Source organism: Nannospalax galili, unplaced genomic scaffold, assembly GCF_000622305.1.
Source record: "Nannospalax galili isolate Female #2095 unplaced genomic scaffold, S.galili_v1.0 scaffold290, whole genome shotgun sequence".
Classification (NCBI taxonomy): Eukaryota; Metazoa; Chordata; class Mammalia; order Rodentia; family Spalacidae; genus Nannospalax; species Nannospalax galili.
The window spans coordinates 3,338,134-3,354,643 of record NW_008331486.1 but is presented as its reverse complement, the minus strand read 5'-3'; the positions used below and the strand labels follow the sequence as shown (position 1 = coordinate 3,354,643).

Here is a 16,510-nt window from a genome sequence, read left to right as displayed (position 1 = left end):
TATAAACCCTATAAGACATAAAATTGAATGAGTTTTTAACCTTTAAAAAAGATCTCCATTTCATTTTAAAATATACTGTTTCTTTCAGAAAGACTCATTGTTTTTGCTAGTAACACTTAGATGTTGGCACATGTGTCCCTAATCTGTATGTATCTGATTATTACTAGTCATAGTCAGTTGTACTTGGATCCTTGGCACCTGTGTATGGATATAAAGTCCATGCAGCCGACAGTAGCAAGGATGACAAAGTATAAGGGCTCTAGCTGGGGTGGGGGGTGCCATCTGGGAAGTGGGTGTATAGATGAATAAGATGGTTTGGGATGTTCTGTGATATACACACACAAAAATCAACAAATTAAAAAAATGATTTATATTTGAGGAGGAAGCATAAAAATTTACGTCATGTTAATTAGTAGAGGTGATAAACATTATACCATTGAAATCTACCCGATGAAGAAACTTTTAATTTTCTTTATAATACATGTTATAAAGAAACTTTTTTTTAATATCACATATCCACTGTTCATATTTCCCTGATTACCTTAGATTTTTCATTTTCTTTGTTTTCATTTAGTTCAGGTTTGAATCTAAGGTCACATATTACTTTATTAAATTTTTAAAAAAACATTTTTTTCATTATTTTTAGTTTTTCTGTATGAGCATACTGCCTTCATGTATGTAAGTACACCCGTGTCAAGCAGTGCACAGAGAGATCAGAAGAGGGAATTAGGTTCCCCTGGAACTAGAGTTACAAACGGTTGTTAGCTGCCATATAGATGCTGGGAATCAAATCCAGGTCCTCTGCAAGAGCAGCCAGTGCTCTTAACCACTGAGCCCTCTCTCCAGCCCTAACTTTATTAAAATTTTATTATGGGGGGTTATGGTGTGGATGTAAATGCACCATAGAGTTTGGAGGTCAAAGAATAATTTTGTGGAGTTGGTTCTCCCCTTCACTGTTTTGTTGGTTCTGGCAATTGAATGCAGCCTTTCTGGCCCATGTGCTTGACGAGTGCTTTACTCACTGAGCCACACCGTTCCCACTGGCCTCGCACACCGCATTTGGTTAATATGTCTCACTTTTATTTGTTAAATTTTGTTTTATTTAATTTTTGAGACAGGGTCTCCCTGTAGCTCTAGCTGGCCTGAACACTATGTAGACCAGGCTGGCCTCAGTCTCAGAGATCTGCCTGCCTCTGCCTCTTGAGTGCTGGGACTAAAGGTGTATGCCATCATGCCCAGCTATTTTATTATTGTAAAATTTTGTTTATCTGTGTGTGGCATGTGTATATGCATGTGAGTATAGCCATCCAGGGAGACTAGCAGCATGAGATCCCCTGAGGGCAGGATTTACAGGCAGTTGTGAACCATCTGATCGGGGGTCCTGGGAACTGAACTCAGGTCCTCTGTAAGAGGCTGAAAGTTTGAATGGCTGTGCATGGCTAATTATGGAACTTTGATTTTTGTATGTTTGTTTATCGTACTGGCCTTTGTGTGATGAGTCGTTCAGGGCTTACTTTACAGGGCCATTAGTCATCATAGTCTCCTTGTTTCTACAGTGACAAGACATTCCAAGTGTATCTTATATATGTCCTTCCCAAATTGAGAACTAGCCATTTCTCCAAGGAATCTTGCTTCTTTTAGTGACAGAGGCACCAGGCCTACAGTGTTAGGTTTTCCCTTGTAGTCTTTGCTAGTGGATAAGTACAGAAAAAAAATTTAAGCCGAAGTGTGTTGTGAGTTTGGGCTGGTAGTTCAAATGTAAATTTATGATTACATGATACTTACTTTTTTGTTTATTATTTATTCTGATCCCACTGTCTTGCTGTGTAGCTTAGGCTTACCTCAAATCTGCCATCCTCCCACCTGGGAGCACAGGCATGTACCACCTCACCTAGCTAGGTATTCACAGTTTTGATTTTATGCTTGTGTTACTTCTCAGTGCTGAAAATATTGGCTCTGGAATAGAAATACCAGCATCCTTGCCAACAATATGATTACTACAAAGACATTAAGAGTTCTTTCAGTTTTTGTCATTTGGATATATTCTATTAGGAAATGGATAGTCAAATTATTGTGTGGGCTGGGTGTGGTGGTGCATACCTTTAATCCCAGCACTCGGGAAGCAGAGGCAAGTGGATCTCTGTGAATTTGAGACCAGCCTGATTTACATAGTGAGTTCCAGGCCAGCTGGTGCCACAGGGAGACCCTGTCTCAAAAAGACCAAAAAAAAAAAAATTGTGATAAAATTGCTATAATTCTTCTGTTTATACTGAATTCATTACACTTAGGCTCATTTGTTTCAGTTTCCTTTTGTTTTTAGCAATTGCACTTAGATTTTATAGTGATAGAATCAGTTTGGCATTTCTTTTGTAGTATCTGTTGATGGGTAAAATACAGGGTATGAGAGAGAACAGTCAGGACAACTCTTAAGCTTTAGGCATAATGAGATCGAGTTACCATTAACTGAGAACGGGAAGGCTTGGGGAAGGATCAAGAGTTTGGCTGTGGATCTGGAGAGATGCTTAGTAGTGAAGAGCACTGGTTGCTCTTGCAGAGGACCGGGGTTTGGGCCCAGCTCACACATGGTAACTAACAACTGTCTATGACTCCAGTTCCAGGGGATCTGATGCCCTCTTCTGACTTCTGAGGTACACTTACATACATGCAGGCAAAACACTCATACACATAAGATAGAAAAAATTCTCCCCAGAAAGAGTTTTGTTATGGACCCCGTGTGGATATTGCATGCCTTTAATCCCAGCACTCAAGAGACGGAGGCAGGTGGATCTCTGTGAGTTTGAGGCCAGTTTAGTCTACATAGTGAGCTCTGGGCCAGCCAGGGTTGTATAGTGAGACTCTGCCTCAAAAAAAAAACAAAAAGAAAACAATCCAAAAATGAGTTTGGTTATGGATGTATAAAGTTTGAAATACCTAGTGAACGTCTAAGTGGGATGTCAAATAGAAAGTTACTGTGTAGGGCTGTTACATTGGTGTTAGGGCTAGAAGTAGTTATTTGGGAGTTTCTACTATATAGAGGATATTAATTTAGATTTTTCTATTTATATTTCTATGTGTGTGCAGGTGTGCATGCACGTGGAGGTTAGGACAGCTTCGTGGAGTCAATTCTCTCCTTCCACCTGTACATAGGTTCTGGGAATCAAACTCAGGCTTATAGGGCAAGTGCCATCTTGCTGCTTCTATTATTTACTTTTTTCAAGTTAGATTTTATATATAGTGAAGTATACAGGTAGCAAGGGTATGGTTTGATGACATTGAAAAAAATATATTCTATACGTATATATGTATGTCTGACTGTATGTATACCTTGTACATGCAGGTGCCCATAGACACCAGAAGTTCCCTGGAGCTGGAGTTATAAGCAATAAGCTGGGAACTGAACTCAGGTCCTCTGCAAGAGCAATAAGTGGTCTTAAGCACTGAACCAGCTCTCTTGCCCCCAGTTTGATAACTTTCAACAAACGTATGTACGTGTGTAATATCCCAGTCAAGTATAGAGGAATTCTGTTGCTCCTCAAAGTTTCCCTTTCTAGTATTCTGTTCCTCAGAGGCAACCATTGTTCTACCTATATCAAGTACAATTTAGTTTCACCTTTTGTAGATGGTCTTTTAAAACATGCAGCTGGATGAGATCACTGGGGTGTAATGTAGATGGAGGAAAGAAGAGCCCAAACCTGAGTCCTGGAGATCCAGGGACCCAAGGAGTTGTTGGGATGAATCAACAAGGGGACTGAAGAGAGGTGGCCTGGGAAAGGATAAGAGCCAGATGGAGTGGAGCCTTGAGAAGCCAGTGAGAAAGTGTTTAAAATGAGGAAGGATCAGGGATGGAGAGATGGCTCAGCTGTTAAGAGCAGTGACTGTTCTTACAGAGGACTGGGGTTTGATTTCCAGTACCCACATGGTGGCTAACAACTATCCATAACTCCAGTTGCAGGGAATCCAATGCCCTCTTCTGACCTCCGCAGGCATTGCACGACACGGGTGCCCTTTATATACATGCAGGCAATACACTCATACACATAAAATAAAAAATAATAATATATATTTTTTTAACTGAGGAAGGAACAAACCATGCCAAAGTCTGCAGGAGGTCTGAGAGACTGCACATTCATCTAGGTTCAACAGAAGGTGATTGTGGTGACCTCCATGAAAGCTGCTTTGGTGAAGCGATGTGACTGGGATGCTTGATGAGGATGTATTTGAGTGACTGGGATGAGAGAGACAGCAAGAATTTAGGCAGCCATTTTGAGGAGCAGAGGAATGGGGTGGTAGCTGGGAGGGAGAGAATGGATTTTTTTGTTCAATCATTTGAGAGAGAGAGAGAGAGAGAGAGAGAGAGAGAGAGAGAGAGAGCGCACATCCAATACAATAAGTGGAAGAGGAGTAAGAGGGAATTGATATCCCTGACTTGGCAGAAGGTATGGAATCCTTGAGTTCAGGGGAGGGACTAACCTGAGAGGTTCATCTGTCATAATGGGAGCTGAAAGCAAGCAAAACCTCTTTTTGGTTATTTCCATTTCTCTACAAGGTAGGAAGCTTAGAGAGGTAGAGAGGAGGAGTTGTTGAGTTGAGGTGAAATTTGAACAGAAAGAACTAGCACATCATTACTTCTTCTGATTCATTGCTGCTTTACCTCTGTGGAGACTGGCTTGATAAATTTACCTGATCAGCCTGTTAAAAGTATAGTTTTAATTACAGTTTTAAAAAGTTCTAAGTGAGTGTTTTAGAGTTCTGCTTATTTCTCTTAGTTTAATGGGATTAAACCTGTCAATTGCAGATTTAAAAATCTTACTTAAAAAGTTTCTTAAAAATATTTTTCAGCCGGGTGTGGTGGAGCACGCCTTTAATCCCAGCACTCAGGAGGCAGAGGCAGGAGGATCTCTGTGAGTTCAAGGCCAGCCTGGTCTACATAGTAAGTTCTATGACAGCTGGGACTACAAGGAGACCCTGTCTCAAAAAGACCAAAAAAAATTTTTTTTTTCAAATTCAAGCAAACAGCAATTTTTCGAAGTATTTTATTTATTATTTTTATTTTTGTGTGTATGAATGTATTGCCTGTATGTATGTAAATGCACCTATGTCATGCAGTGCCCACGGAGGTCAGAAGAGGCTATCAGATACCCTGGAACTGGAGTTACAGATGGTTGTTAGCTGCCATGTTGGTGCTGGGAATCAAACCCAGGTCCTCTGCAAGAGCAGCCAGTGTGTTCTTAACCACTGAACCATCTCTTTAGCCTTGACTTATTTAAAAAAGTTTAAACATCAACAGTTTCTAATATTTAGGGAGTGAAAAAGTACAATGCCCCGTCATGTACTTAGCATCTAACTACCACTTGATTGATACTCAGGTTAATTTAGAGGACTGAATGATCTTTGAGGGAATATGGAACTGTCTTTATTCACTAATAAATTAAGAGCTGAAGATTCTGATTTGATAATAATTTAATTTGAATCCCTTCAATCATTATTTTATTCACTCATTCATGCAACAAATTTTATTGAGTATGTGATGTGTTCATTAGTGCCTCCATCAGTGCAAATCCAGCCCTGGTGTTAGCTGGCTGCATGGGCTAGGCCTAATCATAACATTCTAAGCTGGTTTTCACTTTGACAAAATTGATGATGCTCCAGTCCACCTCACTGGCTTGTTAGGAGGACTTAGGGAGATATGTTGGCATGCACAGTACAGGCCAACCACTGTTGCTCCTTTTTCTGTCTTCACTTTTGTTAAACAGATTTTGTTCTGGGGTGCCATTAGAGTGTGAAAGGTCCTTTTTCTTGGGTCTGGAGAACCAGCTCAGTGGTTAAGTGCACTGGCTGCTCTTGCGTAAGACCCAAGTTTGATTCCTAGCACCCACAAAGCCGCTAACAACCATCTTTTTTTTTTCTCTTTTTGATCTTTTTGAGACAGGGTCTCCCTGTAGCCCCAGCTGTCCTGGAACTCACTATGTAGACCAGGCTGGCCTTGAACTCACAGAGATCCGCCTGCCTCTGCCTCCCGAGTGCTAGGATTAAAGGCGTGTGCCACCATGCCTGGCCGTTAACAACCATCTTAAGTCCAGTTCCTGGGGATTCGACATCCTCTTCTGGCCTCTGCAGGCATTGCATGCATGTGGTATAGGCAAAACAGTCATACACATAAAATAAAAATCAAAAAACATTTTCTTAAAAGAAGGACTTTAAAGATCCAAGATTCTAAAATTACAATGTTAGAGCTGTGAGAGTTCTTTGAGGTTTTCTAGTTTGACCTGCCTGGAGAGGTGGTGTGCTGGATTGTCTAGTATCAACAGTGAGCTAGTAGTAGCAGAGCTGGGTCAAAACTCAGCTGCCTAGCTGTGAGTACTTAGGAGGGCTCTTCCCTTCCTTAATCCCTAGTCCTAAATCCACAGTCCTGGCCCACAGGTTTTCCAGTGCTCTCTGCCCTTTTAGTTCACAAACTCTGAAGATGTCATAAGGAAGGTGGGTGTATAGTGACCAAGGTGTTTTTATCCTTTTGTCTCTCAGCCCAGGAGTTAAAATCACTGTTTGAAAAAAAGTCCCTCAAAGAGAAGCCTGCAAGCTTGGGAAAGCAGTCTGTGCTGTCTGTACGCCTGGAGCAGTGTCCTTTGCAGCTGAACAACCCCTTTAACGAGTATTCCAAGTTTGATGGCAAGGTAAGTAGAAAAGAGGCTTTCTGTCCCTTTAATAAAACTTCAGTTGAGTTCAGTAGTTGGTATTGTTATTAATTATTATTATTAGGTTTAGGGTTTCAAAATGCCTCAGTATTATAGAATGTCACTTTTTCTTAGATACAGCTAGGTAAGAATTTGGGCACATTATTTCCATAGTAATATGTTTAGGATGATCAAAGCAAAAGTCTTGATGGCTCCTTTTTCCTTCTCTGCACTAGATATTTCAGGATATAGATGCATACATACATATTAGTACATATATTAAGGTGAATGTGGTGGTGCTCACTTATAATCCCTCCTTGCTGATGCAGGCAAGTTCAAGGCCAGTTTGGGCTGCATAGCAAGAACTTTCCTCTCCAAATCAAACCCATATATGTGTAAATGTTGGCCGAGGCAGGGTGAGAGTCAATGTGCTTTCTGTCTACCTGTTTTGTCTCCGTGCAGTCCTTATACTTGAGAGCTTGGGCTAGTTGGATTGTGATGAAGCAGTTGTCCTAGGGCAACCTTGAAAGTGGCTCTTCGAGTGGCGGTTCACATTGTCTTGTCTGATTCTTTACACGACTATAGAAATTGGTGCTCGATCCTCCTTTCAGAATTTGAGGCTGTTTCTTTGCATTTGAGTCTTTCATTTGGAGTGGGGGGATCATGTTTCATACTCAGTAGTAGAGGATGATTTTATTTTTTTTCCTGTTCTAACAGTTTGCTGTTATAAAATTAAAGTAAAATTATTTTCCGTCCAGAAAAATGGCCACTGTTTGAGGAGGAGCCTGGCTCCTGTGCTTACCCCTCCCCCATTCCCTGCTGCCTCTGCATCTCTTTGCAGAACTGAGCAGGGCTTTCTTTAGGAGACACTAACAGTTGATTTTTTAATTTATTGCCATTATGTTTGCCGCCTGGCAGTGGTGTGGGGGTGCTGAGTGATAGCTTGCTGCCTGGGAGCGCCCTGTTCAATTTATCTTATTTCAACACCATTGCAATTAATAAACAGCAGTGCTTTGCTTATGTTTGCATTTCTCCTACTCACATGCTAGTTCTGTCAGTCGTCATCTTTGAGCAAAGAGATGTTTCTTTCTTCAAAACACTTTACCTCAGTCAATCCTGCCTGTTTCCATAGGTTGGAATAGCCTGCGCAGCCATTGGCAGGTGAGGCTGTTGATGTTTGTGAGGAAGGAGAGCAAAACTAGAGACAAAATGCCTAAAGTAACAGAGCCTCGTGTGTTCCTGTCTGTCCAGAAAATATGTTCAAGAGTACTGTAGATTGTGCTGCTGTCTTGATCAGCTTGTGCTACATCCTGTCCTGTGGAATGTAGGGGAAAGAAAGAAGGTTCCCCAGGATTCTGGGGTGTCTACAGTTGGGCTACAGAGAATCTGAAGCGAATATTACACCTGATTCATTTAGAGAGATGAGGAGCTGCTTTCTGGACCAGGATGTGTGACTGGAATTGACTGCTCCCATTGCTTGGTAGAATCCCATTGTCTGAAGATGACATTGTTAGACTAATTAATGTGTGATAATGCTTCCATGCCAACAAAGTAGCTCAGACCTTTTTAAAACAGTACATTCTAGAATTTTCCTTTGACCATTAGATTGGGTTTGGATTTGTCAGAGAGTTAAGAACCTTGCATGGTGTACAGATAGCTGACTTCTCAAGTCCAAGGAGGAGAATAAAAAGCCATTTCCTCAGTCACACAGGAATGTTTCCTTAGATGTGTTACATTTAAGATGCTCTCTGCTTTGTGGTGAGTCTTTGTAATCTGTAAAGAAAGAGCGTTGATGGTTAAGAGAGATTTATATATCTATAACTCTATCTTATGATGCCTGCTCTTTTATTACTATCCTACGTATTACAATTGCTAAAATACAATTAAACCCTTGTTCTCATCTATTATTTAATATTGATGCATTTGGCAGATGTGTAATGAAAGTGGCTAATATTTGAAGGATATTGTACTGTACATATTAAATTAGTCTTTATCTTTGTGAAATGCATCAATATGATATTCAATGACATCTCAATGATTAATAGAGAATTATACTTGAGTCGAGCCTTTTTGTAACCTAGAAATTAAAATGACTATTCAAATAACACCTCAGAATGATCAAATTAGCATTTTGTGATTGCATAATAATGGGATTGCAGTAGTTCTACCAGTGCCGTGGCTGCCTCTAGAGTTAAGATCGTGTCAACCTCTGGATAATAAAGCCTTTCTGCGTGAGTCGACTTTAATAATTTCCAGATTGATTCTTCCCATAAATCATCTGACATTCAGCACTAAATTTTTGTTACTGTTGTAACTTAAAATTATTTTATTTTTATTCAGCTCATATTTAAGAAATGAAATGAGTATTGTATCTTAATGATTCACCATCTTGTTACCCAAAGTCCATGCTTTTTGCTTCAAATGTAAAGGTTTTCCATATATTTTGATACTATAATTAATGCGCATGTATGTACAGTCCTTATCCATTGGGAAATAATTTAACGCTACTTACAAGAGTCACGTTTTTTGTTTTTTTTTTTTTTTTTTGTCTTTTTGAAGCAGGGTCTCCCTGTAGCCACAGCTTCCCTGGAACTCACTATGTAGACCAGGCTGGCCTTGAACTCACAGAGATCCGCCTGCCTCTGCCTCCCTAGTGCTGGTACTACAGGTGTGCGCCACCACTCCCGACACAAAGATTTTTTTCTAAAGTCACTGAAATATATAGTTTTTTTTTTTCCTGGAAATATTCATGATGTTCTTCTTGGGAATAGTGCTTGCCTTATTTACATAATTGAGTTGCTAGGTCTCTTGGGCACACGGCTCATAATTGGGGAGAGAAGGGGACAGGAAAGAGTTTGGGGTCTAATTAAATATGCTAAAAAACTACTTAATTATGTGTTTCCTCAAGAGACTTCACTGCTAGAAAATCCTCCTTAAGATTAAACTGTGTTAGATTTGAAGAAAGGATTTGTTTGGGGTCTAGAACTGCAGTCACAGTATGGTTAAACAAGTCTGTCTAGTGTCCTTAACAGTTTACAGATGGAGTTGCTGGTTTTAGAAAGTCCCAGGGGAGTATCTCTTAGGTTTTGTGCTAAATTAAAGCAAGTATTTTCAGGTAATTTTTGGTTTCTGTAGCTGGTTAATAATTTATTAAAAAATTTATTGTGGGGGTTAATAAATTTTTAAAGCTTGGAATTAGGAGGGAAAGGCTTTTTTAGGTACTTGGGGTTTTTGCAGTTTGCAGGGGTAGAGGGGTGGGGTGTGTGTGCCAGGCTTATATTTATATTATGTCTGTGGCAAATTGATGTTGCTGTGACTTGGTTTGGGTCCATAAGATTATAAAGTTTGTTTACTAACCATTTGACAAAAGGGAACTTAAAGGGGATTTTAAGGGATGCTTTGGTCTGATGAGGCACAATCCAGCTCAGCATCTGCATGAATAACACTAATTCCTTCTCCTCCCCCTTTTCTTCTCCCCCGCCCTCGTCTTTTTGAGTTGTTTCTGAGTATTGACTCTGGGGCCTCACATGTGCTAGATAGGCACTCTACCACTGAGGTTCAGCCTCAGCTGCTGTTGAGAGAGAACCTCTGAATAACCTCATTAATAAGACAAAACCTTGCTGTAGAGGTTGAGACATCAGAAACCTCTTCCTCCAGTCCTTCTAATTTCACTCTGTATGAAATGTGAGTTGTGCTTGGATTTCTTGAAGATAATGAAGTAGGCTCTGCTGGTGAAGCGCTGGCTTAAATGCACTGTTTCTCTGTTTCAAGTAGGGTACCTTGGCCACAGCCCGATTGACTCCAAGGTCTCTTAACACATGCATGCCAAGCATGTGTTTTACCTCTGAGCTGCTTCCCCAGCCTCAGTATTGTGTATTAAGAAGTGGATCTGGGCTGGAGAGATGGCTCAGCAGTTAAGAGCACTGGCTGCTCTTGGAGAGGACCTGGGTTTGAGTGCCAGCACCCACATGATGGCTAACAACTGCCATCTTTCTGGGGAATTCAGTGCTCTCTTTTAGCCTCTGCTTGAATTGCACACTTGTGATGCACTTAAAATCATGCAGACATAACACACACATTAAAAAACAACAACAACAACAACAACAAAACAAATCCAGGGGCTGGAGAGATGGCTCAGCAGTTAAGAACAATGAATGTTCCTGCAGAAGACCCGGGTTCATATCCCAGTACCCACATGGCAGCTAACAACTGTCCGTAACTCTAGTTCCAGGGGATCTGACAGCCTCTTTTGTCCTCTGCAGGCACTGCAGGACAGGGGTGCACTTACCTACATGCAGGCAATACATGCAATACACATAAAAATAATAAATAAAATATTTTTTAAAAAATAAATAAGCCGGGCATGGTGGCACACACCTATAGTCCCAGCACTTGGGAGGCAGAGGCAGGCGGATCTCTGTGAGTTCAAGGCCAGCCTGGTCTACATAGTGAGTTCCAGGACAGCTGGGGCTACAGGGAGACCCTGTCTCAAAAAGACCAATAAATAAATAAATCCATCAAGAAGTGGATCTAACTCTTGTCTTCCTTACTTGAGAAGCTTTTGCTAGTGCAGCATCATTCTGTTCAAACTGAGTGTGTAAATATTAGACTGTCAGAAGTGCAGCTCCCCCTTCCTTGATGGGTTTGCTAAGAAGTAGTATTGATAAGTAGTAGTGCCATGTCAGTTTTTTTCTGCCTCTCTGAACCTGTTTACTTTACCTGTGGAAAGAAAAGCCATCACTAGTCTGATGTGAACATCCAGTGGGGCGATGCTGACAGAGCACCAGCACAGTGAGAGGCCTTGAAGATGCAAACTGCCCTGCTCTGTAGTAGCATGTCTCTTTGGATCCTGACTTGCTCTGTGCTCTCATAGCTAATTACTTAACCTCATGAAGCTTGGTAGGGGTTTAGGACACACTACCCTAAATCATAGCACATTGGTGTGTTGATAGACTGTAGGAATCTCTAAAGTGAGGACCCTTCCCTAGGACACAGTGACTTCCTGTGAAAGATGTTTTTCCCAGACCTGGAGGAAAGGAGCCTCCTTATTTGGAAAGATGGAGGACCATGAGAGGAAGCTTAAAGAGCAAGCCTTGCTAATTCCCCCAGTTGACTTCACTTGCCTCATAGCGGTTGTCCCATCATTTTCTGACAACTTTCCACTTACCATCATATGGAATAAAAGTTCTTAGGTTTGTTTCAGGGCAAGGGGGTGTGTGTGTCTTCAAGTCTATATATCATGTAAAATAAAATTGGATGCTTTTCTCTTGTCAATCTAGTTCTTTTACAGAGGCCCCAGCCAAGAGTTTAGCAGAGTAGAAGGAAAAGATGTTTTCCTCTGTCCCTGCCTGTCTTCTGCAGATTGAAATGATGGTAGTGTTTATTCCTCCAGAGGCCTGACTGCGATGAGGCCTGTGCTACAGGACGAATGGGATGCACATGTAGCACAGGACACACTCAGCAAACACCCCACTTCTGCCCGTGTCTCTTGAATGCCTGATGATTCCTCTTCTGTGGAAAACACTAGGTTGTTGACAGGATTAAGTGGGAGGACTCTGAATTTTAGATAGATGTTAAGCAGGGTGTGTGGCAGATGGGATGAATAGCAGATGAATTTCATCAGCCAGTAAGTAGTCTTCTACAGGAATTAAGTGGGACTTTTCAGGCCCCTGCTTCACATAGGAATTTCAAGACAGATAATCGCTTTTAAAAATAGTTATTTATTGCCGGGCATGGTGGCACATACCTTTTAGTCCCAGCACTCAGGAGGCAGAAGCAGGTGGATCGCTATGAGTTTGAGGCCAGCCTGGTCTACATAGTGACTTCCAGGATAACTGGGTCTACAGGGAGACCTTATCTCAAAAAGACCAAAAAAAAATTTTATTTGGAGGCAATAGCTACTTTAAAAATCAGTTGGAAAGATAGTCGGACAGTAGCAATTGGTTGGCAGTTTTAATAAAATGTTAAGTAGCTTGCCTACTTGATTTAGCTAAATACTATTCTAAGACTGTAAGGGGGAATGTTTGCCTTGACAAGTGCTTAGAAAAGCAGAACCAATTCATAGACAACTGTGACTTTGATTGTGTTAACTTGTTAGAAAGTAACCACTTCTCTGTTAGAAACTGTTTTAGCAGGGAAACTGCAGAGAGCATGGGGGAAGGGATAATTCATGAGTGCTAATTGCTTGGCTGTTAATTTTCATAAGTGTTGATAGAAGCAGTTCCTTAAATTAAACTTTGTTTAAAATGTATCAGGGGAAATATTCCACAATGTCGAGCCTGAAGTGAAAATTAATACGAATGCTGTGGCAATTAACGCACACTGGTTAATAGCTTTTAGCGGCATTTTGGGATGATAGTCCTTAAATACATTTTTGCATGCTGCTCTTGTTTCAGCATTGTTCCAGTCTATGTCTAGATAATTATGAACAAATGTTTCCTACAGTCATTGGCATTAAACAGCTCTCTTCAAAGAAAGTCACTTCAAACTTTTACAGAAAAACATGAAGTTACTAAGAAATGTTAGAAACATAGAAAAGGTCAGTGAATTGAAATCATGCTTTGAAAAAAAGCACAAAAAACCACCGTTGAGCAAATTGCTCCTTATCTCAACTTGGAAACGTTGTTATCCTGGGAATGGTCCCTTCTGATATGTTAAGCTACATTAGCTTTAGAATCTCTTTCCAAAAAATTATTGCCTGGACTTTTTAGCATCGGCCATGTTTTTTTCCAGCAGCTTTTGCTTATGGCTGCCTGAGCTAAGGCAGTGGCTGTGAGGAAGGGAGCGAGTCTTCTGTCCTTCCTTCCCTTCACCTGCCCAACCTGCCCCCCCTCCCACCCCAGAGACGGTGACTGAGAATGAAGCTGACGAATTATAATCTCTCTCTCCCTCTCTACCCACAGACAGACACACACACACACACCCTCCTTTAATGAGAGTTCTTCTGAGGTTCCCAATAGATGCTCCATAAGGGACCAATGCAGGGGGACTGGTGTGTTTTGAATTAGGAGTTGTCTTGCTCTTTCATTGACTTTATTAAATAACAAGGAATAAAGTATCAACATGACATTAGCAGCTATTCTCTTGGCACCTTATTTCTATGACAGTCTTGCTAGCCTTCCTTTTCATAGACCAGTTTTTGTTACTCTAGTCCTAAAAGAAAGTGTTCACCACCCTTTTATACTTTATGGCATACTCATAAAGAAGGACCAACTTCATTAAAGACACTTTTTGATGATATTTTCCCTTTACCATCCTCCTGACTCAGCCTCCTAAGTGCTGGGGTTACAGACATGAGCCACTGTGCCTGCATCTTATGCCTGTGCTTATGTCCATAAAAATAAGTTAATGATGAATTAAAACATTGTGAAGGTTCAGTGGAGATGGGAAGTGCATGTCTAGCAAAGTGCCTGGTGCATGGCCAGTGTGAAGAGACACCCATTTCCTACCTTTATACCTGCTGCTCTCCAGTGACTTCGTACACAGCAGGCATTGTGAGCCTCAATAGGGAACTGAGAAGAACTAGACCTTAATTCTGACCTTGTGGAGCTTCTTCCCTTTGTAGGAGACTGGATGTTACACCAAGTGGAAACATTAGATCTGAATCATAGTGTAGCCATAGCTAGTTGAGAGATGTATTCCTGTAAAGGTAAGACTTAAGAGGAAAAAGATGTATGTGCAGGGGATCTAAGGCAAGAGGGGGCTCAACAGTTTTGAGAAACTTGAAGGCTACGTGCCTGGAAACCTGAAGAAGAAGGAGAGTGTGGTGCAGGATGAAACTCCTGAGGCAGAGGGGCTATGCCTAGGAGAAAGCTTCTCTTTAACCTAGGGGCAGGGAAAAGCCTTGAAAAGTTCAGATGGAGGAGTGAGGATATCAGATTTGTGGGGTTGCATATGCCCATAAGGTAGTCATAAGGGGTGTTTTTTGTTTGTTTTTTAACCCACATGCTAAGCTGTCATTGAGCTTTTTATTATAGCTCTCAGGTTTCTGCTTTGAAAAGGTCATTAGAGCTTTGCCAAACAGAGAAGGCTTGAAAAGGGTCTGTGAGGATAGAGGCTAATCAAGAGAGCAGTGGGAGGAGCAGAGGGTGGTAACATGGGCTTAATTGATGATGGAGATGCAGTTGATGAAGTCTAGTGATATCTGGTAGACAAAAATGATAGGTGTACATGGGGAGATGGAGTGGAAAACAGTCTCAAGGATTAGTCCTGCTGAGACTGTGACTTGTGGAGCCAGGAGGGATGAACATGTGCCACCCCTGCATTAGGAAGCACTAAAGGGAGCCCGAGTGTGCCATGTCCTTGAGAGAGTCAGGTACTTGCTTTTTGACTTTTATTTGGGGAATCTGAGGTGAGAGAGCCTTGAGCCTCTTGTTAACCATCTCTAGACACCAGGCACCATCCCCCAGGATGTGCTCTCTAATGTTCTGTCCACCTCACCAGGCCTTCAGGAGAAAATTCTATTTCAGGAGGGAAGTTTTATTTGTATTTTCCCCCTTTTCATTTTTGGCCTTTTCTTGAGAGTAATTTTAAATGAGGCAGATCTCAGGTATCATTTAAGAAAATATCACTGGCAGTAATTCTTGGAGGGTAGTGGATTAAAAATCCCAGCACTCCAGAGGCAGAGGCAGGCGGATCCTCTATGAATTCAAGGCCAGCCTGGTCTACAGAGTGAGTTCCAGGCAGCTGGAGCTACAGGGAGACCTTGTCTCAAAAAGACCGAAAAAAAAAAAAAAAAAGAAGTAAAGCATGGGTATACTCTGGACCAACTACTGTTGAAGCCTGCCTTCTCCTTTGCTGATAAGTTACCAGGTTAGTAGAGGAAATCTGGTTGGAATGCATGACATGCTGACATACCAGAGAAGGCCTAGGGAATAAGCGCTTACAGGAGTGCTAGGAACTGGGTGTGGCACTTTCAATTCCACCTCACCCTGTGCCACCTTGCCCAGGAACCTAAGTAGAAAGATTTTCTTGTTTACCAAAGCACCAGTCCCTCTTTACTAAGGTGAATACATCTGATGGTAAGAAGTCAGATGACCATTTAGTCAATCACCAGCGTACACTCCAGAGATCTTGATTTTCTTGTTTTGATTCTATTGCCCAGCTGCTCTTGAACTTGTGAGCTCCATCAAGTTGCCACTCCTTCTGCAGCTTGTCAGGTAGTAAGGTCTTTGGGCATATGCCACTACTGCCTTTGATTCTCCCTCTTAATGCCCTTCATACTAACAAAATGGAAAGTTGAATTCCAGAACCCGAAGACCATGTGATAGAAGGAACACAGACACACAGTCAAAAGACATTAGCCTTAACCGAGCCATTCTTTCTCTGGCATCTGAACATGTCATCTCCCATATATGAGCCTTGGTTTCCTCATATTTAGAAAGGGACAGTTTGCTTAGATGACTTCCTAAACTCTACTGTGTGTGTGTGTGTTGTTTTGAGTTTTGTAGTTTTGTGGAGATGTACGTCAGTGGCATGTAGAGGGTTGTAGATGAGAAATCTTGAACTCTTGAAAAGCTGTCTTCAGTGTGTGTACACTTTCCTCTTAATCATCAAAGCAAAACTGGCGCAGCGTGTTGTCTCATTTTACAGATGAGGAAACAGGCTGAGAGAGGGTGCCGCACTAGTATGTGACAGCTGGAACGCAGCTCTTTTTTCTTTATTCCAGGGCTACAGCTGTCTTTCCTGTACTTTTTCTTCATTGTGATGAAGAAAACAAAAACAGTTAATAAAATTTAAAAACAGAGCCGGGTGTGGTGGCGCAAGCCTTTAATCCCAGCACTCGGGAGGCAGAGGCAGGTGGATCTCTGTGAGTTCAAGGCCAGCCTGGTCTACATAGT

General features: G+C 41.5%; 1 protein-coding gene across 8 annotated transcripts in view; it reads left to right on the top strand.

The window, feature by feature from the left end:
* The window catches only part of Mapkap1 (MAPK associated protein 1), a 246,942-nt gene that overhangs the window by 36,603 nt on the left and 193,829 nt on the right, over nucleotides 1-16,510 (top strand). For 6 of the 8 annotated variants that reach the window (XM_008824842.2, XM_029559650.1, XM_008824834.2 and 3 more), the window contains one exon: nucleotides 6,523-6,671. In XM_008824842.2, the coding sequence (XP_008823064.1) occupies nucleotides 6,523-6,671 (149 nt within the window). Of the gene's footprint in view, nucleotides 1-3,462; nucleotides 3,482-4,909; nucleotides 4,931-6,522; nucleotides 6,672-16,510 lie in introns of those variants that run through there. The other 2 variants (XM_029559663.1, XM_029559662.1) reach the window with 2 other exon arrangements.